Genomic DNA, 27415 nt, shown 5'->3' on the forward strand with positions numbered 1-27415 from the left:
ATTCATTTTGAAAAAAAAACGGATATTTTCGGCTGTGACTCGTCAAAGAGGTAATCGTTAGCAACTAGTAGAGAATTGAAAAGAGCATTGTATATCAGCAATCGTAGTTTATCAGTTACAATTGTGTGTAGCCAACAGAGGTTTTAGTTCTAATTCTAATTCTACTCCAATTTGAAAAAAAGGCTTTGTAGCCGTAATTCTAATTCTAATTTAGAAAAGGTGAAATTTTTCTAGTTGTCCGAGTCTGAAGAATATTGCAGATCGTTGTCCGGTAATCTCTAGCGCAGATAAGTACTCATTCAGTGGAGGCTTCTTGTATTTTGTATCCTTAGCTTCTGATGACGAAAGTGGCATTTATCATACAACTGATGGTTATATTCGAAAAATGTAGTCACTTATAACCCGTGATGCAGATATTGCACCGGCTATTTTCGGGTAGGAAATTTATTTTCGTGCCCGTAATTGAGGAGGTATGGCGGATTGAGACGCTGTTATAACAGGCAGTTGCCGACTATTAGTGGGGAATTGTGCAGTATGGCATTTTGCCAAACCAAATTTGGCTTTTGCATTGGAGATGGAACCATCGCAGCCCCGCAGCGTACTTTGATCAAGTGAGCGCGTCACCAGACGTCACAATACTATTAATAGATTACGACTTTGACATATTTCAATCGATCTATTTACGTCGCCGTAATGCACAACGAGACCGCAAAACGACGTAATCTCCCACTCGCGGGATTGCGGTATTGAGCGTCTTTGCTGTTGGGTTGAATTTACCACGTTTTGGCATTATGATTTCTGTAATACGCGGTACGTAGCCATGTACGCTATGTTTTATGGGAATGTGTGTAATGTATATGCGGTATATGTGGATTGTGGTATTTCAATAGAACAGTTGCGGGTTCAGGCCAAGCTTGTACGTACAAACTACCGGATGGTCAAAATCCACACCTAGAACTAGAATTATAACTTACGCCCTTTAAATTGAACACAACTTAGAAGATTCAATTTCGAAGCAATTCAATTCATTGCTAAATATTTTAACATTTCAATACACCACAAGACTGCGATACAATGAAAGATAGGAGGTGTCGAAACGACTTGGAGTAGTCTTCAAAATCAGACAACCTTCTGGCCTAGATGATGTAAAGAAGGAGGCGTGTACGCACAATGAAAAGTAAGAATATAATATAAAAGAAATCGTGACAAAAAAGGAGGCATGTGTCGGAAGGCGAGATCTAGATGTCAGGTCGTGGTCCGGTAAACTAGTGGGCAACTCAGTAATTTTTATTTCATCAAAAGTACGGGTTTTCGGGTTTTAAATAGGTAGGGGGGTCGACCCCAAAAAGTCACCCATTACTACTTACAGTATAGTAGTGATGACTCTTGGCTAGCAATGGCTTCAAGAATATCACACAACGGAACGCGAACAGCGGAACTAGAAATAGAAATGGAACTACTCAAAAAACAATAGTTAGTTCATCGTCAACTAACTAGATTTGTAGTTTATACCAGTCTGGTTCAAGCGCTGTTTAACCTGAACACTAGGTTCAGCGCTATTGATCCTGAACACTGAACAACAACAGTAACCGCATACGAATTTGTAGGGTTTGACGGATGGTTATGTTGGTGCCATATGCGAACAGCAATTGTTACTGATGTTAGTTTCGGTGTTGATTGTCCATTACATTGGGTTCTTGTAATGCCCATTTCAGAAATCGTTTAGTAGAATCGACGTGTTTGCGCCTACACAAAGGAATCCGAATTTCCGACGGGAAAACAAAATTAAACATTCGAAAGAGTAGAAGTGTGGGATCGCCCGGCGCAGTACGATGGAATCGCTTGGCGTGAAATTGACAGCGCGGCGCCGGAAAAAAAATCGAATACCGTGCACACCAGTGATGAGCTGATAGTGCTTTTCGAGACTCCGAATCCCTCCGACAACTTTAGTGTCTGAGGAAAACTCCCTCCGACTCCGAAGAGCTCAATCCCAGACTCCAAGATACTCCGATGAATCTCGTCAAGTATCCGAAACATGATTAACTACAGACAATGCTCAACGAAAATGCCTTGCTAGATCACTAGGCTAAGATAGCTCGTGGCCAATCATACCATTTTAACCATATCATTAGAGTGGCAAGCATGGTACGCTTGGTGATGTGTTTTACTAAATAAATGTGATAATATGGTTGTCCTTATAGTATTGTCTACTCTCTAGTCCCCAATTGCAGTGCAGATGGCTGGTTTTTATGCACTTGGCCATCATTTTTGCATGTTACCCGTCATATTACAACTTTACAAGGTGTCAACTGTCTGTGTTTTGGTTTGTAATCATAATCAATAGTGTATTCTGGTCAGACCTATCCAAAGATATCGGAGACAAAAGTTACAATACTCCGAAATTCTCCGAAAAAATATCTGTAGTAAACTACGACTCCGCTCCGACTGTCACAAAATCGGCAAAACTCCGCTCCGATGCTCATCACTGGTGCACACCGAACATCTGGAATAGAACAGGGATGCAGATATGCGTCTACTGCTGGGCCACGCATTACCGCAGTGTACTTTCGACAAATCTTCAATCCTCAACGTATATATCGTCGCTGACCATATGCGCGGCGCTTATAGTTTTTAAGAGACTCTATGGCAGGTACACAACTTCAATATGAAATTGAATACCGTAATATGATCATTGATCATATTGAAATAAACACGAATATCTTCGGTTGTCACTCGGCATGGGTAATGACTAATGAGAGAGAGAGTCTTTATTTTCATCCAACCAAAATACATAACAAACGGCAGTGATGGTGGTACAGAAAATATGCATGCACAGTATTCGGTATTAGATAGGAATGATCGATAAGACCGTGAAGGTCATCTAGTCTGATGGTCAGCAACTAGTAGAGAATTCGAAAGAATACAACGTAATATATTATTCACTTGCGTATAATTTTCGAACGTGGGAATCACTCCCGTTTAGGCGTTCACTACCGGGTGATGCGAATTTGCGAGATGTCTCCGCGGCATAAAAGTTTTTAAATCGTACAGTATGCAGCGCGTTTATAGCCGTGGCTTTTTACGCTTTGGTGATCTTACCAGCGATGACTCGTGCCATCGATATCGCACGGCCGGCGACGGATGACCGATTTCTATTATCTTTACTAGGTCGTATCATGTGAAATAGTAGCTGGTGCGGGTTCGCGATCATTTTGGAGTTTTGGCTGTTGCCCGTCTCTGTGTTTAGAGATAGTTTAGCGGGATGTTTTGGTTGTCGTGATGAACAGTGTTAATACTGTTAGCTGCGTGGTGTTTTCATATTTACTCTAAGCGTTATATCCTGTGTAGCGTCCGAGTGGCGTGTATACTTAATATCCTGTTTTGAGTGCGTGCATACTGTGTTTGTATGCGATATGAATGCAGTTTTGCGCACGGCGCCCGCAGTTAGAAATATCCAGATTATTGGTGATCATCTTCTGATACTATGTGAGTGTGCCTGTGGCATATCGGTCGCAAAACATGTGTGACCTTGTGTCGAATTTTGGAAGGAAAAAGCTTTGTAGGGAAGGGAAGCAACAAATACCAGTGGTCAGTGAATTACATTGTAATATTAACGGAAATAGTACTTCAACTCAGTCCAGATCAGTATATTTATAATATCAATATCATCATGTCACAGCATCGCAAGTAACAAATTCCAGTGTACTACATTGTAATATTAGTGAAAATAGTACTTCAGATCAGTCCAATTCTGTTTTTCCGTACTTTCATCACGACAAAACACCACAAGATTGCGATAAAATGAAAAAAAAATGGGAATGAGTAGAAACGCAGGGATATCTAAAAGTTTTAGAAATCCCTGGTAGAAACGACCTGGTCTAGTCTTTCAATCGGAAACCGACCTTGGCCTAGAACGTGTAAATAAGACTCATGTAACATTGTACGTGATAACGTACGGTGTATACTGCAATACAGGTAACGGAATATAACATAAAATGTAAATGAAGTGGCATGTGCGGGTAGGCAGAATAGATAATTGGGGTCGTGATTTCCCCGGTATTCATTCAGTAAAATCTTCTAGTAATACTGATAGTTATTTTGAGAAATTTGCAAATGGTTTGCTATAAGTATAGCCTACAGTATATTGAAATGAATTTGCGCGGCATTCCAAATCCTTCCCTGGACTACTGCAGATTGGGACTCGGCTCGAATCCTGGAGTTACACGCGTTCAATTTGCTCGAATTGGATCGTTTGAGTGATCGGGAGATTCGACTCGTAATTTTCTATGCATTCCGTTTTTTTTTGTGTTGGGATTCGACTTGGATCGGTTGATTTTATCGGGCTCGGTATTCAAACGTATGTTCTCTGGAAATTCGGCCTGGAATTTGAGATTATTCCCGTTTTCAATATAGTGATCAATATCTTCATTTGTATTCGGCGCTAACCACTCGACTTGCTTTATCGGGTTCGGTATACAATCGAATCTTCACGTCTGGATTCGTTTAATCACCGCTTGACAATCGTGCTATAGCAGTCCGTAATAGTAGGCTGGTGTCTTATTCACTGGCATATCTGCGCTAATTGTGTGATTGTGATTGATATGGCAATCTATGCATACTGTTGCGATATCGGGCTGCCTGCGCAATGGACTATTTGTTATCATCAATCATCATTAGTCAGTAATAACCGAACGTAATAATGCATCAATTGATCCGATTTCGGGCGACTGCGGGTTGCGTGGTCCGTGTCGTTATACTAATACTAATAGCACCGCCATTGATAAATCCAAAGATACATAAGTTCCTTAGAGATCTATATAATAGGCGAGTGGGTGACTGGCGTATCTGTGTTGACCTTGGGTTATAATTTTGACGTTTCATACTTCTAATTGCGTCGACAATTCACCAGAATTCGGGTATTTGTCGTCCATCTAATGTAATAGTATTGTAAGTTCCAAATTTCCACCAAGTTACACGTTCTAATGTTGGGACAGTGTAGCGGGGCATATCTGTTTGTTCTTCGCAAATTTGGTTTGTAATGGGACTGTCGTTAACTTCGTAACGAGTATGAATCAATTGATTAAACTTCGGTGCCGTGCGCTGTGGAATATCGCGGTATCTGGGCAGGGTGAGACAACTAGAAAATTGTTTGCTCTTCCAAATTAGATTAGAATTAGAATTATAGCGACACAGTTTTTTTTTTTTCAAATTAGATTATCATTAATTTTGGAATTACTGAATTCGCGAAAACGTGGAAATTAAACCAAATTTAATTTATATTAAATCAAATCATAGTATGAGAATGGGAATTGCCTGTACTGTACTGCAAGCTGGGCGTGTTTCGCTCGATACAGTCGTGCTGTAGCATTTCCAGGAAAATCATAAATTGGATTCGAATGAAAATTAGAGCGTAGAAATATGTCACATATTAGATTTTTGTTTGGTGATTTAGTAAGCATGATTCAAACCGGCGACCAGGAGGCTGGAGGGCTTCCTCTGTGCTGCACAGCCGTCTAAATTTAGACAGAGCAGTCGGGTTTATGAGCGATTTTGATGGAGTATTCCGACAAGTTGTGATAGTGAACATGTTTGCGTTTCCGTGGCTGTTCGCGATTAAATGGACGATTACTGCCGTTACGTTTTCATTTCGGTGACGTGCGGGCACTTATGCGGATGAACATTGTCGTGAAAAATGTATTCGTCTCACAACCCGGATTGGCAGTACATAGCAGACACCGTGGTTTGTGTCTGTGCTCGCGCAAACGAAATATGAATGTTTCGATGAAATTTTTGCGATTTTGAGTTCGGATTTGCACGCGTAATTCGGAACCTTCTTGTATTCTCACCAAAGATTGTCAGTACCGAAGTGTTTATACTTTTTCCGAGTTCTCAGGAATGTTTGCCACCTTGCACAACTTATTCGCGTGCAGTGGTTATACTATTAGACTACTTCCGCTTTCACTCCAACAGTTTTGTAGGCAAAACTGCTGACTTTTACGCCTTGGGTTTTGGAAATACGAACGCAGTATTGGGATAAGTTTGCATCACTTGTACGCGTTGATTTGGCGAAAGAACTGCGTGAAATATCTCCTGTGTCGACTCTCTACTATGCTACTAGTTGACTTGAACTCGGACTTGACTCGGTTGTGAATTGAGAATGACCAGACTTGACCCGAGTCGAAACTACAAAACTGAGAAGGACTTGAGACTCGGAACCTTATGACTTGTTTTACAACGTAACGACACTAGGAAGCTGTAAAAGTAAGCAAACCTGATTGAATACTCTGAACAAGTATAAACAAGTTCAACTACTTCGTTACTGACCACCTTGGGTTATTTTACAGTTCACACGTCACAGTCAGTATTTGTTATTTGCGCGTGCAATGCCGATTGACTTCGTCAGATTTCCGGATAGCTACAACTCGTTATGTTACAACCTGTCCGCAGATAGCCTCTCATACAACCCGTCGATTATTTACCGCTCTCATCATATTTGCCGCGTAGGAAATAGCTACGATGACACTTCATACGCACTTCACTCATGCGCACTTGCTCCGGATTATGAATAGAACGCCTGGCGTGTGTGTGGAAACTGTTGATTTTGTATGTAGCCGTTGAATGCAGTGCAGGTAGATTCACTATACTGGGCGCAGGTTAGGACCGGAATTATTTTACCCTATGAGCGTGTTTCCATTCAACGTGAGCCCGGAAGAGATGACCAATTGAACATGTTTAACCCGCTGTATTTATAAGTAACGTAACGCGAAGCGTGTTGAGTTGACTTATCTATGCAGTTAAACAAGGCATAACCAGAGGCCTAGTTTAACTTGTTGCTCGCACATGCGCCATATTGAGAAGATTGATAAGTAGAATCGCCGATTAGAAATCAAATCGAATCACCGCTAGTCTTTTTATTATCCAGTTAACAGAAATTAACCCATGCACTGTAGTTATATTGTGTCTGTGGGACTCGTTTCATTGTCCGATACGGTTCGTATCTGGGAATCGGTAGGCCTATTCGTAGCGAGCACGAGCACGATTTCATTTTGTCCATCCAATCATGTCTAACTATTGAATTTTCGAGAGTGTGATGTTATATCCATACGGCGTAACATGGCGTTGTTAGTCTTAGTCCGATTCTATTAGGATCTCGGGATCTGTATTAGAACCGATAACGATAGCAATTATCCCATACATAGACGACAGTACGGTGCAGGTAATTGCTGTTATCGACGATAGCAAACTTTTGAATGTAGAACTACTACGAGAGAGTGATACTTCTGAATAATTAAAAGGCACCAATGCGTAGCGTACTGACGTAAAAGGTGGATATTTCTGTACATAGCCCGGCCCCAGCCTTGCCCCTCGCAATGCGACAAAATTACGCAGGTGGTTGGCTTTTTATCACCAATTCATTATAGAAAAACTCTTCGCATAATAACCATAATTGTTCAAGATAATTGAAGACTTTTAAGTCTCAACCTGCATACCACATACCATCGGGTTCCTTAAGTGGAGTACTTTAATATGATGGTATTTGCAGGTCAATTTCCTTTATCATGATACCGTGGTTGCCGACTTGTAGCACCGCATAATCCATCTCTTTATTAGACACGGTTTACGCATATCAGATATAGTGGCGACATAGCGTAGTGATATAATCCACAGCTGCAACACCAATGGGTTGAGTGTTCGAGTCCGACCTCGGTCGACTCCAGAAAATCTTACCTAAGTGTTTGAGTTTTATCTATGCTCCTCCTCACCATCTCATCCGTGTAAGCACTGTAAGCGGTGTCTTATAAAAAGCATAGAAGTGGGCAGCTACGGAATAAAAATGAGGAAAATTGGCCTGGTATAAATGACCATAGTAGTCGACAAACAACCACAACAATATTAACAACAACGCAAATGGCATATCAAATGGCGAGGAGGTGATTGATTGTCCAATGTCCATCCATCCAATTTAATCTTAATTTTAGCGATATTCAGTACGAACTACATCATTCGCTACCTTGTGCAATTTCTTTCACTTCATAATCGCTTAACTCTGACGCGAAACTCATTCTAACTGACGTAGGCGCTGTCCGTAAGTTGATGACCGTGGTGTGTTTTGTCCTTTGGTTTTGGCGTAATTGCACGAATAATATTGCGCGTGTGTTTATGACGCGCGTGAGATTCAATTAACGCAGCTTAGGCGCTATGGTTGAGAATGAGGGCTCACAAGCACTAGCCGGAGGCTGTAATTCCGGTATCCGGAATTGTTGTGACAGGGTCTAAGGCAGAGCTCACCAATGGTTACACACACATACAGAGAAAGTGGCTCGGCTTTCATGACTTTGTCATATCGAACCTCCCGTCTATACCCTGTATAACGTTGTGTGTATCGCATTTCACCGAATTCTATTTTCGTTACGTAGCCTATGATATTGATTTTCACGGTAGACAAATAAAGATTCTCTCTCTCCCTCTCGTAGTAACGAAGGACATCTACTTCTCCAAAATACTCGAGTTATTCTGGCCTGATATGTGTGCGTCACTGTTACGAGTGAAATTGTCATGTGAACTGGGAGAAATAGCCCCTGAATCGCGGTGATGAAAGTAAGGCTTCCAGTTCCAATCCTGAAATCGGTTTGTTTGGTGTTTATATTCTAGTTCGCGATGGGAATTTCTATGCTCCAAAACATAATATCCATTTTCCACCTTCCATGTCTGTCTGACATGAGCAATTGAGCAATGAGCATGGATTTTGGATTGTATATAACGGGGTCCGTGGGCATATGTGCAATGAGCAATTGAGCATGCGATACGCCGGTATGCGACACATGAGCAATGAGCATTGTGGTTAAATTACGGGTTAGAGGTGGGTTAGGGTTGGATTTAGGGTTGGGTTAGGGTACGGCTCGGGGTTTTGTTTTGATATATAGGGGTTAATTTCAGGGTTTTGTTTCGGGTTAGGATTAGTTTTTGGGTTATAAAGCCACATGCTGAAGTGACGCATGCTTAAGTGTCCCATGCTCAACTGTCGTTTTGCATTGTGTCTCATGCTCAATGCTCATATATCGGGCAACCAAAAGACGGGTTCGAAAAGCGGGTTTGTGACGGATCCGGGTTAACGGTGTTTTCGGACCCGGTTTAAGTTTTTAATTCGTACATCAGGTTGGGTATTACCCAAACTTAATTGATTGTTCTTGATACTAAATGCTGTTGCTGCGACATATGTCTGGTATGAGCAATGGGCATAAATATGAATTGCATAAAACCATATTCCAATATCGTCGGTCAAGGTCGGTCAAAGGTTCGACTTCGTACACCGTGTCAGGTATTGTATGTGGCGAGATAGCGTAGTGGTATGATCCACAGCTGTAACGCCAATGGGTTGCGGGTTAAGTCCGACCGAGGTCGAGTCCAGAATTAGTACCTAAATGTTAGAGGTTTATCTAAGCTCCTCGCCACGTGATTCGCGTAAACGGTATATTATAAAAGCCTAGAACTTGGCCGTGTTACAAGTCGATAAATACATAATCAAAAATGAAGAATAACAGCCTGGTATAATAAGACCAATGACCATTGAGAAATGAAGTCGAAAGACCACGAATATCAAACCAACAAATGATCTCCAATCTTCACGATGCGTACAAACTACTGTGTGCCTTTTCTGGATAGTAGGCTTACAATATAAACCTTACGTGATGCATTCTGGGTTTTGCTTTTGAAACATATAATCCTGTAATATGAGTGCGTATCTGCGTCATGTGGACATTACCCCGCGCTAGATGGATACACTGTGCTCGGATTTATATGACTCATCGCGTAAATCTTCGAAGAGATGTTGTTTTGAAATTTGCGATACCCAATTCGCGTCACCGTCGTCTTTGTAACTTTCGAGTGACCATTTCGTGTCGTATCCGTACGGTAGCCAGAGGGGTTGCGATCTGCCGTACCTTATTGATCATTAAATCACAGTCTTACGTCCAATGCCCAGTCGGATCGGGCTTTGCAACAGATGGAACCGATTCGAACCGGTTTCGTTTTTTTCGACGTTAAGCCTGCTTTCAGAACAGCGGCTATCCGGTTGTTGGATTGTATTTGGAAGTAGCACGGATTGCGTCAGTGTTATGTATACTTGTTGACAGTGTGTGGTTTCGTGTTAAAAGCGGGGTGTGATCCTTGTAGCGATTATGTTGTTGATTAGATGTGATGTCCTTCCAATTCAGTAAAGTGTAGTAGCTAGCAAGATATTTTCTTGTGCGGACAACGGGTAGTGTCCCTTTAGTAGGTTGCATCTGATTTATTGAAACAGCTTTTCCAGAAAGAAGTCATTAATAGCACTGGCGTTATCAATTTGAGTACTCCAATCCGAGTAGAGTATCACTGGCACTGATTCGAGTCATGTAGTGAGAGTCAAAGTGATTGAATATCGAAATTATATACATTACAAGGCTTGTCAACTATTTGTAGCAAAGGTCCAGTTACAAAAGTTTAAAATTTGATTACGTACGCTGCAACTCATAAACTAACTTGCAGTAATACCAATGTAACACCGTATATCTATAATTCTATATACAAAGTCCGGTAAAGTGATATTAGCAAAAGTAATATGCGAAGTGCATTTGTTGTTCCGTTAGTTACCGGTAGTAGGAGAAATGGCATTCTTTTATTTCTTGATAGTTCTTGGTGAACGAGTCTACGAACATTCGTGTAAACGGTATTTCCGTGAAGTAGCGATCCACACTCAGCTTGGTAACAAAGTGCCGCATGAAATAGTCAGGGTTAAGCAACACAAAAATATTACGAGGACGTGATGCCTGTTGTTATTTTTCGTCTGCTCGTGAAACTGTCCAATATTATAACTTCATAAATGATTATTACAGACCAGTTATGGTTTCGTGATATGTGATACCCGAATACCCGTATCGGCTCAAAATCGAATCGGACCGATTATCGACTATCGACCAACTCCGGTCGATATTAATCGGCCTTTCCATCACTTCTTCAATTAAAAGACCCTTCTTCGAAGTACAGATCTTCAATATACGATTGAATGGTATATTGATGTTGAAATGAACCCGAATATTTTCGGCTGACATTCGTCAGGGTTAATCGTCAGCAACTAGTAAGGAATTGAAATGAACATTGTATGCCAACAACCGTATCAACAAATATGACGTCATCGACATGAAAACTTGATCTCCTACAACTGTTGGATTGATTTATGAGTATTGTAGCAGTTCAGGTTTGGTGAAAATACTGAAAAGTTGTGTTTGCTGGACTATAAGTCTCTTGAGCGGGAAGTATACTATAGTTTTTTACACAGCCGCAGTTTTATTGTAAATGATTAAAGTCTATATCGGTGCATATTTCGAATTAATGTCGCTAAAGAGATTCTGGTTGAAAATGTCACGTCGTGATATCAGCGAAATCGTCCGATTTGTCGCCGAAAATGTGTTGTATCGGGTTGGTCTGGAATTTCTGATGTCTGTCGTGTTCTATTTTGGAGTTTGTACAGCGTCCTTTTCGCGTAGTAGATCTGATTTATTGAAACAGCTCTTCCCGAAAGCGGTTATTAAATTCGAATTACAGCGCGTGCTGTAGATCCCGCGCTCTGATAGCGTCCGCTACTTTCCCTTGCGGCCATTAATTCTCCATAGTGACATCTGTTTGAATGCGCGGCGCGTTTGTTGTAGAACCGTGCTGTATTTGAGAGCATAGCTTCAAATTCGCATTTTCAAAATTTATGCGTGAGCCTTTTGCTCGCTGGCTGGCAGAGCGGGTCAAAGTAGTTAGCGTTGCTGCTCGAGTGCAAATAGCACCGGGAATTTCTACTATGTTGCATTTAAAAGTAGCAATTTGGAAGACATGTCTAAATCACTTCAAATGGAGTAGAAAAGGAAAAGTACGAAAAGCACACAAGCATAGTAGTTTAGCAAAGTTTATTTGGTCAAGTGCCCCACACTTTCTGCAGTTAATCAAAGGTAACTACTTTGAAAATCGGAAAATAATAATGTCTTCGTGACTGCCGCAAAACGACTGATCACGCTACAACTAGGGACGTTTTCATTCACATAATTTGTCACTCTAATCCTGGGGTCATTCCACGCGGGTTTTACTGTGGCGAGATAACGTAGTGGTATAATCCACAGCAGCAACACCAATGAGTTACGGGTTAGTGTCCGACCGATGTCGACTCCAGAATTCCTACCTTAAGTGTTGGAGGTTTATCTAGGCTCCTCCTCGCCATCTCATCCGTGCAAGCGGTGTATTACAAAAGCCTAGAAGTGGACCGTGTTACAAGTCGGTATCTACGGAATAAATAAATGAAGGAAATTCGCCTGGTGTAAATGACCATAGTAGTCGACAAACACCATGAATAGCACAAGAACAAACAAACGCGGTTTTTACGACAACTTCATACAGAAAAAGGAACGAAACCTATCCCAAATGCCCAAACTAGCATTTGCATTTCATAATCCAAATTCTAAATGGTAGCAGTTTTCTCGAAGAAAATGATCCAGTAAAATTGAAAGTTGTCTATAACCTTAACCATTATATGGTTCGAGTTCGCAAAACCTACTTGAACACTGCGACATAATAGAAATATTCGTCACTGACTGACCCGACCACCTCTGCGACCAGCAATGATTGCAGTCAAGTGTCTGATGGGAGTCGACAGACCCAGGGTCTTTTCGATATTATCACAGCCGCGAAACTACCTGTAATTCCGCATCTTCGAGACGACTTTTAAGTTTGTGTGCGATCGTATATTTTGAGTAATAGTGGTGTTTGCACGCTTCAACGCACACGATGTGTGACCTGATTTCGATGATACGAATCTGACTAAGAGATCGGTGACATTGCGCCATCTACCGCTCGCGATGTATTTTAGCTGTAGTCGTAACTAGGGCTGGAGGCAATGATTAGAGTAGCAAGATATTATTTTTCCGGTACTGAAATTTTACGATCATTGCGACCGAGAGTTAATTTATCGACGAGCGGGTTTCGATAGTATATTCTACTGTGGGCGGGGTAAACCTCGGTTGGTCATGCCGCAACATGCGAAAAATAGAGCACAAAGCTACGCGCGTTAGTGGAAATGACATTGTTGTGAAACCAAGATCGACCCACTGAAGACTGAATTGTCACAATGTGCAATTAAATAGCAGCCTGCCCTCAACAGCCGAAAATATTTGGGTTCATTTCAATATGAATATACTATTCAATTAAATATTGTCGAAAATGCCAAATTATTTTTAAAGTGATGCAGAACTGGCGTTATGTCTTTGTGGTCGCATAAAAGGTACATATTTGAACTTTCTACTTCTTTCATACCGTCATGACCTCATGAATGATACGCGAATATTCGACTCGACTCGAAGCCTAATACGTTCGCTGGCACGTGACACAACGGCGTTCCGGTGGAATCGATGCGTCAGGGCTGTACAGATGATGGGTAATTCCATCCGAAATAATTAGAATATAAACACCAGAGAATTCCTACTCGTCAAATGTAGATTCGCGTCTGAGATATCGCCAGATACGTCAGCAAGAGAAAAGTCGACGCAATCAATATATCACGCAAGCGCCAGTGCGTCACTCGGGCGCGTGTACGTAAAAAGCACTTTATGCCACTACGCTTACTGCAAGCTCTACAATTTACATTCTCCGCCGCATGCATGCCGAATCTCAGTTATATTTAGATGCATCTCCGGCCATCCGTGTGTACTTGATGCTGTCCGGTTTGATAGCTGTGACACAGTTTGCGTAGTTATAGTATTTTGATACGCTCTGACGCCATACGCGATGTGACGATGTACGAGTGTACGTACGTACGTACAATGTATAAGCACGATCAGCTAAAGTAAGGGGTCTGTTGTTTGGTCGGGGCATGTGTTATATTGCGTGTTAACCTTCAGACTAGTGGCTGGCCAATTGTTTTCTGCATTGATGCATTTAGAAAAGTTAAGTTCCAGCGTAGCGAGACATCCTGACTTGTGTCGCTAACAGCAAAGTGTACTTATTGAGACTGCGAAGTACATTATAGTTTAATGCAGCGGTTCTCAATCGCCTGTCTGTGTGAACGTGCATTTGTACAACCGTACCGTACATACTGCCCGCCAAATATATTACAATATAATATCTCAGTTGCTGAATGCAAGTAGATGCACGTTTGTCCAATGTCCAGTCGTTAAAGAAATGGAACTTCAAATGTTAAACTGATTTAGAAATTGATCGCACTATCCTTCTATGGGGTTCTTGGTCTGCGTTGGACGCTGAAAGTGTTGCATCGAAGTGTTAACATTCTTCAGGTAGACTGAAACTTATTCAGGACCAGTTATACCTTATATGTGAAAGCTGAGAAGACTTTTTGAACAAAATTCGTTACATTCGACAGTACAATTTAGCGACAATTGGCAGTATAATAGAGGGTTAGCAAACCGCTAAGGAGCAGTTCTTTGAAAAGAAACCGAACAATAAAAATCAAGCTAGTAGTTTTTAATACTATAGCCTACTTCGCCTTGTAGGCACTTCATATCAACAGAACCCTATATAATATGTGTATTACCAAAGATACCGCAGCAGAATCTCATTGCATTGAACTTTTCAACATTTGCTTTTGAGTTGTGGCTTAAGATCCACCGGCCTAGGTGCTGATTTTTTTTACTATAGCCCGTACACATGACGCACAGGATTTTAAGAATGCATCTTATTTCTGCATATAGCTCGAGTTAGTCACTATGCCGTGCACTTAATCATAATACCCCCTGCACACGGCTCGCTGCTAGTCACATAAGGAAGCTTGCTGCGTTCTGTTGGATACTTACCGGCGACAAAAGGCCTTTGCCATCAGCGCGCGCTACTCTTCGATGTGATCACGCTTGGGAAATTTATATGAAACACGGAGATAAATCGAGAATGTTCCCGTTCAAATTCGGCAAGTCGAAGGATCACTCTTCGCACAAAACGCCGAAAAATGCGAAGGAAGACCACCTGAACAACAGTGAGTATGCGGCAGTTGCATGGCGTGCTTGCGTCCGGTCTGAAATGCGAACGCATTTCGGCCGTCCTTACCGAGCGTGCATGGTGAAAGACGGCATCGTCAAAAGGAACTTGCTCTTTTGCCTGTCCCGCACGGATGTTTGATATCAGGGAACGCATGTTTTCCTTTCTGTCCTGCCGTAAGGAGCTCGGAATATTGTAAAGCCGTATAGCGACGCTTACAATCAGAATTTTCGTAAGTCAAATGACACCACAATGTGTTACCCTGAAGCAGAGGTAGTCAGTAACGAAGTACTCGTATTCTTGTGGAGTACTCATGTAGATTTCGCCTACATTTTACGACAGAGCTACTGTCTTATTACACCAGCAATTTTGCCAAGCATAAAGTAGTTTTGGAATATGTTTGCTTCACTTGTAGCGTGATACAACTGGCCGAAATAGCCCCGTTGTCCCGGTAACTGAATATATATTTCAGAAATCATACCTTATATAGTCATTGGCTAGTTTTGAAGTTGGAACTTTCGGTTAACTGGTAAAAGTACGCGACCCCCCCACAAAATCTACTATTTGAAACTAGTTACTTCGTTAGTTTTCTGACCACTGATTTTCTACTACTTCCACTTGAAGTCGTTTTGGCATGTGTTGGAAGTAGCTACTTTTACTTACCATTCAGCAGAAATTTGCGGCGTCACTTTTGGTTGAGTACATGTACTGTACAACGCTGAGTACAATTTCTTATCTTACCATCACTGTGTGTGGAGGTCGAAATATGCTGGCGCCGTGGGACGTATAGCCAGGAAGCTGTGGTTTGTACATTCAAGTTTCTCTAGCCAACTGAGCCAACACTGTGACCTTGAGTTCATATGTTCACTTCCTTCCGCATGCAAATGATGTGTATTTCTCTATATACTCACCAAAGTTATGAATCTGCAATCTGCCCGCGTGCTCTTGTAATACAATTTGGGAGCTTTCTTTTATACGCGTTCAACGGCGTTACCAGGCTTTATATTTGAGGCTTTAACACCGCCACCTAATGTTTGATTTTACGTCACAATGGATGAGTGGCGTACGTATTTGTTGCAATGTCGCTAGGCGCCTTCAAACTTGCTCTCGCACCTGTGCTGTGCACGACGCATGTGTTCACTGTTCACGTTTACTGTTCAAATTTTTGGTTGCAAGTGATTTGGCCTTTTCGTCTCCGTTAATTTTGGTTCTTGGGTTGTTTTTAGAAATATAGTCGTTCGAGATACGCGGTTTTGTGCGTTGATGTTAGTATAGGCAGAGTGTGGCGGAGGCGGACCTGCTGTAAATAGGTAACGTCAAATCCAACCGAGGCATATCTGTGCAGTTAATAGAGATGGTGAGAATCCAGGAAAATAGAGATGGTGAGAATCCAGTTCCTGATCAGATTGACAATGCATTAAATATTCGAATGACGCCCATACAGAATAATGACAAAAAATCCGATCTCCGATGATTTCTTACTACCACAAGATTATCATTTCCGCTTACGCTATTTCGGAGAAATCATGCTACACTTAGCAGTCGGAGCTGAGATATAGCGCTGGACTCTTTTGACAAAGATACTTAATATCCATTGGCGTAGTGACTAATGCGGTCCGTGTGTCACAAGCCTTGATGAAGACAGGTCAAATAGATTTTTGACCGCTTGGCAATGTAGCACAGACGAAGACAGAAACACAGGTCCAGATAGCCAGCAGAGGTGGTCAATGTAGTCAGGGTCTCTATACGCAAATGGAATTTGTGATAAATTTCCACTCTATCACAAGTATAAGTGACGATTTCAAAGACCTTCCGAAATTTATTCCAGTTGCAGTACAAAATGAAGGTCTAAAAGTGTTCTAGTAGTTCCAGAAAGAATATTCGGTCGATGGGACGCATACTTCTAGCAGTTGGTCGAGTTCTGCCCCGGTTGCCCCTTTCGAAATTACAGGGTGAATCTTAGCGTCTAACGCAAAATGACCAATGGCACTACAAATAGGTAGAATACTCGACAACATTGTCAATGACCGCTAATCAGGGGCTCCTAAGCCCAGTTGTCATGAGCATGACAACTCACTCATAAAATTGATGCAAACATATCCCAAAACGGCTACTAAAGCACCCGTGTTTGTATCTGTCCTATTCTTTGATTTCAGCTAGGGTTACCATATTTTGAAAATCTGAGAAGAGGACACTTTTCAAAATTTTCAGACTGACAAAGATGGAGTAAATTCCGGAAAATATGGTCAATTTTTCCTGAGTTTGTGGCTGGTTGACTAAAAAGAAGGTCATTTTTCTGGCTCAAGTCCCGAAAAACCCGCTGGACCGTTACTTGGCCGCAGATTCCCTATATCTCAGTTCAATTTCCACGTACATTTAACCGAGATTCTCCAAAAAGAGGACACATTCTCAAAATAGAGGACATTTAGGCGTCCTCCGAGGACACTTCCAAAAAAGTCGAAAAAGAGGACAAATCCTCCTAAAAGAGGACGCATGGTAACCCTAACCCTACCTTAAGCGCACCTCAGGCACGGACTTATGTCACTGTTACGCATCAAGGGTGGTCGGTATGTGCTTGCATCTAGCGGATTCGCAATCGCACCACCTGAACCACCTCTAGTCCATACGCATTCATCTTCGCTTTTGCATTAACGCTGATTCGCATTTTACGTGTGACGTAACCGGCTCTGAACTTGCGAAATTCACGACATCCTCATGGTGGCGATATTGTTTAATCTACGAGAATTTGCTTTTGCTGTAGTCTGTCAACTGTCAGCAAAATCGATTCATAAAAGTATGTCAATTTTCCGTCATGCGGTTGTGAGAAATATGTCCGATCCAGTGATAATTCTGTATAATCCGTCATTGTGATCTACGTGGTGCAGCGTTTTACTACCGGATGGCCTGTCGAAACCGACAGAGGATTAGAATGTGCACGCCGCTGCTGTGATTCGAAATTGGGTCCGCGGATTGCGAGACCAGTGCTCTAGTCATTGTGGGGTGAAAAATATAATTACCAATCTAGTGATACAGTCTTTGTAGTCGGTGCTATGTATTCGCGAATTCTTCATTAGTAACTGGTTATTGTTTCATGAACATTTTGATTGTATACGGTCGTTATTGGCTGCATTCGTTCAAAATTAAGGTATATGGGACAATTTCCTGACTTTGCATGTATCCGTATAATCTCATCGATTGAAAAAGAAATATCAAAATTCATATCACCTTCTAGTAACTTGCCTACACAAAGATTATATCTGTAAACCCTTTTTGAAGCTGTCTCCTGTTTACACTGTCATAGCTGCCTTTATCGGCCTGGCTTGGCGTACTCTAAAAATAATCCTTTTTCGTATCGGAATCGCGGCTTTCTTCTCGATTCAACAGTGGAGTTACGCGGGCAGATAATCTCTCGAGGGTTTGTTCAGTGAATCAAAAATGAACGCGTAGCTTTGTACCTTCACGAATGTTACTGCAGTGTTAAGACATTTTGAGATTAACCGATGGTCCTTCGTTATTTTGTGATGGCCAAATATCGTGTTCCTATGAGCGATGCCTATATTTTAGAAATGCATAACACCATAACTCCAGGGTTACAGACCAGATCAACAAAGCTAACCCAGTATAGTATATGCGGATGGACTTAAGTCGATTTGCGTATATGCAGAACGCCGTAGACAGGCAACAATAGTATTTTCCCAATTGAATCATCCGGAGGTGAGCAACTAGCGCAGAATATATGTGAAGCAGTTGTTTTCTATGCGTGTAAAGCAACAATAATAAGATCAACCCTTGCAACATGCTTCGCTAATGCCGCGACTTGAACCTTGCGGCGATATTCAACAGATTCACGATTTGTTGAACTGCTGCTATTTGTAGATCAAACACTTGGAACGAGTGCTCCCAGTGAGCTGACAGCGCCGTTGCTTCAGTCTACTTTCGACACATCTCTAGTTGGCAATTGGAGTGCATGATTGCAAAGTTATGCGCAGTGGCCACGAAATCGATCACCCATCCGAAACGATAATGCTGCTGTGTGTTAACGTTGCTGAACGAAGGATATAATTATGGGGAACATGTTTTGTGCACTTATGTATTGCTTGGCCGACGATCATACCTCAAACACGCCTCTCACGTCTTAATGGATCGTAACGAAGGCTAGTGTATACCTGCGGCAGCGCTCTACGATTATGGATGGCGCCTTAGTTGATTACTATTCTCAATTCCTTAGGAGCCGGGGGATAATCAGTTCATTACGGGACAGCTTGTCAAGTGGAATTAATTTCTAATGCGTGGCCGTTCGTGAGCTCGTATCACAGGCGCAACACGAGTGTACGCGGCTCTGAACCAAATATTTAAGCCTAGCGGTAGAAAGTGCAGTGGAGCTGCGGAAGTCAGGTTGTTTAAATATCTGTCCATGGTAAAATTTAACGCTTGACCGTTCGTGAGCTCCTATCACAGGCACAACAGGAGTGTATGCGGCTCTGAACCAGATATTTAAGCCTAGCGGTAGAAAGTGCAGTGCAGCTGCGGAAGTCAGGTTGTTTAAATATCTGTCCATGGTAAAATTTAACGCTTGATTTGAGGCATTGTGACGTTGACTTGAATATTCGCGTTGGCGCCTCGAATTTTCAACCAGTCGATATACCGGTACGGCCGGAGAAGTCTATATTGTTCAATACAGCTTAGGCAAGCTACTTGACCATCATTTATGGGTTTGACAAGGAATGAATGAGTAGTGCGTATCGATCGCGATGATATTCTGCCAAATACGCGCAGAGAAATGTAGTTAGCTGTCCGATTGCGTTATCAATATGTAGCAAGGTAAGCCTGGAACGGGCGTGTCTACGTCTACGATACTGTAATATAGTTGATTACAGAAGCTGTGAGGATAGTGCGGGCATATTTGTTGATCTCGTTAGCTATATTACTGTAATTGCATCAGGATAGTTTGACTGGCTGTTAAGATAAGTGCCTGTTTGGTAATAGTTTTGAGCAGTAGGTAGAGTACAGCCAAAGTATATATTTCTGGCCTCTCTGTGTCCTGTCAAGCTATGTGTACAGTTGTCCCATAATTCTCCACAACAGAATAGATAATACTAGTGATGTTTGTGTAAATGACTTGAAATGTTTGCTTAGCATACTATACGATGTAGGAGGTATAAATCAAGCGCATCAGCTACTTTCATTGTCACTACCTAGTTCGAATTGATGTTTGCAGGTTATTTCAGCAGTAAATACTATTCTGGTTAGTGGTGTGTGGTGATTCTTGATCTGCTGCTGTGCAGTCCGAACATACCAAAGCTCGTTTACAGGCTTTAAATATGGCAAAGATATTTAGTAGTAGCAAGAAGAATGATCCAAGTAAGTTATCAGCGATTCCTTTATTTCTCTCGATGGCAGTCAAAAGTCCATTGCTCTGGTATTTGTTAAAATTTGATTACTTCCTGAGATGGTCATGCCATATCTTCAGTAATGATGTAAGCTTGTAGCAATGTGAAAATGAAATTACCAAGTTTCTTGAGTTCTGTATTGTAACTAATCAGTGTACAGTTGTACATTATACATTAAACGTGAGTTCGTTGCTACACTGGCGCTGTTGAAACGGACGGAAGAGCTTCAATGATGTTATCCTACATCCCTACTCACCGAGCTAATCATTAATTACAAAGTTACACACAGTCCTACATGACAAGAGTGCAGTGCACTCACAAGGTAACTGTTGTCAATGCTCGACATATACATGGATTCCTTAGGCCCCCTGAATAAGAAATTTCAACCATTGATATAGGCCTGGAATTCGATGCGTGAATCACAACTCTTGAACTGGCAGCTTACGTTACACAGCATAGCCATCATCGCAAGTGTTCTTAGTTAGCTGGTTACGTCTTTGTAGTTGTTTAAAACGAGTATAACGACAGATGCCTCTAATGGAATATGCCTCGTTTTTTGAGGTTACAATTTGGTGTGAATGCGGTCATCTTGTTTTCCTGTAATTCAATACAGAAACAAGATTGTGATCCGCTAGATATGATCTTTTGTATTGCAAGTATACCGAATCTAGCTTCATTTAGAACAGTGCAGGCAAATTATGGTCGCCTGGCCTGATACGAGAAAAAGATTTCAAAATTTGTCAATACTTTCAGGGTAGAAACTCTCTGCGGGCCGCCCAAAATCCTGTCGCGGGACGGATTCGGACAGTGGGTCGTATGTTGTCAGCCCATGATTTACAAGTTACAACTATATTGCACAGTAATGTCGAAACGAAATTCTCTTTGTCAACTGTCTTGACCATCGAAATTTCCAATGGTGATTATAGAAGACAGTGTCTATTAGTAGAATAACCTAATGAGGGTATAGTTTCCTTGACAGCCCTTTTGTAATGCCAAAACAGCTGGCTAAGAATTACTGTATTATTGGTCTGCACATTTGCATAGATTCTTGGCTGTAAAGCTCTGGTTGTTTGCGTGTGACCTTACAGAGATATTTTGTTCTGAATGTTTATCCCCATATTTGCGACAGTTGTGAAATTTTTATGCGACGTTTCTCAGAACTCCTGCCATAGTCACGCACCTTTTATTGACTGCTATCAAGTCCACCATACTTTGTTGGTATGTTTGATTTCAATTCAACACTCAAATTTACCAGCTACAATGTAAAGATTCACGACACGGCTGTGTCTACAGGAAGTTGTATTGGATAATATAGCTTACATTCATACCAATAGGTATTCTTTTTGTGTACCATATTCACAAGCACTGTAGTACATTGATTTTTTAGTTAATGAAGAACAAATACTAACTCTCTCAAAAGGGTATTGATCCACTGAAAAGTGTTCCATCATGTTAATCGTGCATGTAATGTATACATACAGTTAGACCTATTTTCTTGTACCGTTGGTTTTAATCCAACATGTGAATGCCGAATGTTTATGTTACTTTGCTAGATAATCCCTGCAGCAGACTTGCATTTGATTAAAACCGCATACTTTCCGTTCTGGCACTGATGCTATATTTAGAAAGATGAATTCCTTTCCCTTCGTACACCATTGCGCAGTCTTCTCGGGTATTGATTTTCTGGCATGCTACCGATACTGGATGTCCGCTGATCTGTACAATGCTTGGTTGAGTTGCCTTTTGCATCTGGAGTCTGGCGGCAACCCCCTTGATCTGTAACCACATTCATTGGTTGCTGATTGATTGCAATTGTCTCTTTTTACAGTGAAGCAGTTCCTCGCTGAGTGCAAGGAAGAATTTTTAAAGAAATGGGACAACCCTGTACAGGTATGAATTGTGGTATGTGGTGGTGTATCCATTTTACATATTTTGTTGAACCTGTGATTGTCACAGCATATATTTAGCGTAGCACAGCTAGTACATGGTTTACAGACAGATCGCGGTTATGCAATCATTCTTGCTAGGGGTTTCTTGAATCACATTATACTGAGGAAATTTGTGAGTCGCATTATGCTTTGTGGAACAGTCTGTTAATAATAATTGTTTGCTGGACCTGACCAGCTCATAGTTGTGGGTTTGGATTCTGGTGTCATTGTCCTTGCAAACAAATTCAAGTTAGTCTTGGATTTTTTACCCTAATCAGACCCAGTATCCATTTGGGCTAGCTTACAGACTGGTAGGCTTTGTTACACTCTCTTTAGCGATGATGGTGAATGCATGTAGTCCTGTCTTGCTCCTGGGGGGCATTATCCTATTTTGTGCTTAGGCACAAAACCACATAGCTCTACACTTCAGTACCTCCACTGTTTCGTAATCTTCAACAAAAACCTTAATCACCTGCAACTTCATAGCCGAAAGGTATTTCAATGTGACATATCATAGTAAGTCGCGTAGAGAACAGGTAGCCTATATTTCAAAATATTTGATAATAAAATCTATGAGTATAAAGCAGGGGTGGCCAACCTGTGGGTAGCCTATATTTCAAAATATTTGATAATAAAATCTATGAGTATAAAGCAGGGGTGGCCAACCTGTGGCTGTAGAAGGAAATTTGTGCGGCCGTCGACACGTAATTCAATCAGTATGTGTCGGCGGCCGTCGACATGCAAGTTGAAATTTCGAATCGACTCCCAAATTTTTGAGGGATTGTAATCAGTCTTCGAATTTTTTTTCGCGCTTGGCGCGATTCAATGCGCCTTCGTTTTACGATATTAATATAGTAGCGCCCATTGCAATCTGCGGCTTACAGTGCCAATGTGAACAGCATTGGAAAACGATGCGCCCCATATCGAAATACCAGCTCGGAATCGTGTGCTCCTCACGAAAGAAATTCGTTTCCGGTACGTTTGGGCGATTCCAATATATTTCCACTAATTGGACAATCCTGATGGGAAGTTGAGAAATAACAGCATGCAACCAAGTGACTAATAATAATTGGCCGTTGGCCCACCCAAAGATGCATCATCTTTTAGAACTTGCCCTAAATTTTCGAAAACACCCCCTCCATCAACTCCACTGCTGAATCTGATCACATGGGCAGAGAAAGGATAAATGTGTGATAGCAATATGTGAAACAACTGATATTGATGACGAAATTGATTTGCAAATCCCGTAACATGACCACTTGTGATTTCGATCCGTTTAGTAAGCCGGTATGGACAAATAGATTTGGGCATCCAGCTAGCTCATTACGACTATGCCCTGGAATGCCTGCATTAGGCTACATGAGTAATCGAGATGCAGAAGTGGATAGCAAAAAGGTTGACCACCACTGGTATAGAGCAATTGTCGTTATCTTATCAACTGCGTACTACTGTACTAGATCATTGGCTCAGTATAGTGTGCCATTGGAACCTGTGAATGGCCTTGCTTATCAATCAATATCGAAAAAGATTTATGTCTTGTGTTTTCCATGCGGTGAATACTGTAAGTTTTATTGAGAAGAAATTGACTGGTTCTGTTGAAGTGTGGGTTTACATGGGAGCAGTTCCGTTATTTCCTAATTTGTTGTTTGTGTCAAATACATTATCGCGGATTTTAATTTAGTTCTTTTTGTTCTAAGAACAACTCGGGTTTGGAAGAATTCGAACGGATAAAGACGCTAGGAACCGGCTCATTCGGACGGGTAATGCTTGTCAAGCACAAGAAGAGTGATAACTACTATGCAATGAAAATTTTAGATAAACAAAAGGTAAGTTGCGTGTTTCGTGGTTGTAGCCTGCTACTCCGTGTGTTAGGTTTCCAAATTTAAATCATTGGGGCTGTGCTGAACTCGGTAATTGAAGAATAGGGCTGGACAAAATCGAGTGTCTGGGTGATTCGATCGAGTCGAGTAATCGAGTATCACTCATTATGACGCCATAACCGCACGTGGTATGTTAAGTACATTTATGCCACCACAAAGAACATAACGTTATCCATCACATTAAAGGTACTTGGGTATTCTTTGAACCTGACCGATTTCATTGCACTTGGTGACAATGTTGTGGAATGATCAGGACTACAGTATGGCCAGTCAAGGCTTCAACGGTGAAAATTAGTATCGAAACTATAATTTTCATTGGTAAACTAACTTTCAGTGGCGAGGAGAGTGCAATTTCAGTACTCGAAAAAATCGTATTTTACTACTCGACTCGAATCATTAAAATTACTACTAGAATCATTATGCCTAACCCTATTGAAGAAGTTGATTGATTTTCGGAAGTCTTAAGAGTCCTGTGTTATTTCAATAGAGGCCCACCTTACTACTGCCATATGAGATCGTAGTGTCAGGTATTTAATGTATCGACTCAACATGAAATTTTGAACTAATAGTAACTGTGTTTGGGCACTAACGGCTAATTTTGAATCAATTGGCCAGCGCCATAGTCCGATTTCTCTCTGGCAAGCAAAATATGATGTCCAGCTAGCAGCAGTGATGTTGTCATAGCAGTAATGTTATCTAAAATTTAGTCATGTTGAAATAAATATATGTAGCGATTACTCGATTACTGTCGCGGGATGCATGCCCATTGCCCGGAGATAGTCAAACTGGTCACTACTGCTGTTCACAAGTAGAATACTACATGCTTGAGTATTAAGTACAATATATCCACTCCAGTGAGTAATGGAAGTAGACAAAAAAGTATAATAAGCCTATGTTGGTACTGGTCGCCTTCTGTATCATGAAATATACGGGTATGATCCTGCTATTTATATATGTCCCAAACCACTTTGTTTTACTAGTTACGTTGGTGGCCTTTGCAATTTCAGTCAAATCGAAATAAGCACAATGCATTTCCTGCGGTTAAAAAGCTCATTTCTCTCAACTCAATTTCACCTGCTGGTCAGGGGTGAGGCACGCCTACTGCATCAATCAAATTATCCCTCCTGTTGAGCTGTACAGGGCATAAGTCTTTGTTTGACTTGCAAGGCTGTTTCCCTGGGGAAAAGCAGCTGTGTAATCAAATCTTTAGCTATGCTGGTCGCGTTGAGGATGAAACTTAATGCTGGCTTCGGCAGTAAATAATGTTAATGCATATCAAGTCTTGCAGAGGCATTAATTATAAAATTATACAGGCTCATACACTGTTTGATGTACCTTTGGAATACTTGTGATTGTGAGTTATCCCAATCCATATCTACTAGCAATCTTGGTTTATTGTCTGTCATACTCCTGTACCACAGGCCATGTACAATCCAACTATATAAATGTAATCCTGGCAGATTCTAGTGTGGATATCTTTAGATTTGATGATAACATAAATAGTACAAAGGCACTCGGTGTAATTGTAACAATTTTGAATATCAACAGGTCGTAACCAACTGGTGAACAGACCGTTATCCCTGTAAATATATATGTTTTTTATACATTTCTTCAGGTCGTCAAACTGAAACAAGTCGAACATACTCTGAATGAAAAGAAAATTCTTCAAGCCGTCAGTTTTCCATTTCTTGTTAATATGGAATTTTCGTTCAAGGTGAGTGCGATAGTTTCAAAAGGGGCTCAATGCTAGTTAATCAAGTAACTCGTGGTAATTGCTGCATTTTTTACTGTACAGAATTTTGCTGAGTTCGCTCTGGGAGTCTGTAGGATTGGATTTCATTGTGATTCTTAACACCACTGACCAATATGGTCTCTGTCCACTGTCATTGAATGCACTGTGATGCTTTTTAACTTTGAAATTGAATTTGTTCATCATCGCAAATATTCAAACTTGAAATTCAAATTTCGCATGCCAAGAATAGATCTGTTTTGTCCTCTCAAACAAACTATGACGTGGTCGGCTACGCCATATGTGATTTTACTACAAGACGCTAGTATTCTTTGGACGATTTCCAGTCTTGAACCAATGATGCGATATGTTCCTGCCTTCACTCTGGTCATTATTATTAACCCGTTTAATTGAATATGTTACGTTGTGCGATTCGAGCAACTTTATCATGATCAATCCGCCTTCCCTGCTGTCAATGAATGTGGAATGCAATGAAATTTGATACTAAGGCACTGCATACTCGTTACCAACTTGTGAGGTCACAAGGTAGTTGAATTACAGGAATGAAAGCTCCATACTTGTTGATTATTACGTGTAATTATTGTATACATAATGCACCGATGTCAGCACAATGAATTTATAGACATGCCATTTAAATGTATACCTTTCATTCACCATAATTATTTCAAGCTCAGCTGGTAAAGTCAGTTGAAATTTGTTTCAAAACTGGAACAGCTATTATCAGCAGTACTTGATATGCTCGGTTATGATTTTTGATGCTTTCTCCCCCAAATTATTACATTTTTGTGGTCCTTCGTACCACTCGGGGCCTATTGTGTGTGTGTCTATTATATGGGATAAATTTGTATCACGAAATCAGATTTGAAATCTCTTTTCCAGGATAATAGCAACCTCTACATGGTGCTAGATTTCATCATGGGCGGCGAAATGTTTTCACATCTTAGGAGAATAGGAAGATTCAGGTAAGGCTACAATGTATAGGTGTGTGTTTTGTGTGTTCTAATGATCTACCCCTTCTAAGCAGTGTAATAGCCAAGCCACTAGAAATTGCAGTTCCGACGAATCAATAATCTCAGTTGATTGCTATCGAATTTCTAAGGTCCCTTGAAATATGGCACCAGCAATCAATACCTATGTTTACTTATTGTAAAGTTATAATTAGCATACCATGCCAGAATATATGCTGTATTACTCTGTGGTAGTGCCTGACTGATATAAATTGATCATCCTGATACATTGCCGATAGCGTCATCATTATCTGTTGGCTGTTGTTGATCTGGGTGTATCAATGATCCCCACTTTTTGTTGTTAGTTTGGATGAGAGTAGACTTTACGTTTCCATCCATTAACTATGTGTCTACTAGGACTATTTTTTCACTGTATATCAAGGTATTGTCGTATTATCCAAAAAATAGGAATTGGGATTAATCACTGTCTGGTTTTTAGTGGAATGAAGCCTGCGGGAAAAGA

At 41.1% G+C, this 27415-nt stretch overlaps 1 protein-coding gene and 1 long non-coding RNA gene across 4 annotated transcripts in view; both read left to right on the top strand.

The window, feature by feature from the left end:
- Positions 1–27415, top strand: part of LOC145444715 (uncharacterized) — a 201220-nt gene that overhangs the window by 57279 nt on the left and 116526 nt on the right. The window lies entirely within an intron of this gene.
- Positions 1–27415, top strand: part of LOC145444535 (cAMP-dependent protein kinase catalytic subunit beta) — a 71113-nt gene that overhangs the window by 33331 nt on the left and 10367 nt on the right. Inside the window, exons 1-5 of one of the 3 annotated variants that reach the window (XM_080322524.1) lie at positions 14678–14995; positions 22216–22277; positions 24013–24141; positions 25811–25909; positions 26825–26907. In XM_080322524.1, coding sequence (XP_080178650.1) covers positions 14887–14995; positions 22216–22277; positions 24013–24141; positions 25811–25909; positions 26825–26907 — 482 coding nt within the window. In that variant the 5' untranslated portion in view covers positions 14678–14886. Of the gene's footprint in view, positions 1–14677; positions 14996–19881; positions 20359–22215; positions 22278–24012; positions 24142–25810; positions 25910–26824; positions 26908–27415 lie in introns of those variants that run through there. The other 2 variants (XM_080322542.1, XM_080322533.1) reach the window with 2 other exon arrangements.

This window comes from Botryllus schlosseri, chromosome 1, assembly GCF_051294905.1.
Source record: "Botryllus schlosseri isolate E-star chromosome 1, Bs_hap1, whole genome shotgun sequence".
Classification (NCBI taxonomy): domain Eukaryota; kingdom Metazoa; phylum Chordata; class Ascidiacea; order Stolidobranchia; family Styelidae; genus Botryllus; species Botryllus schlosseri.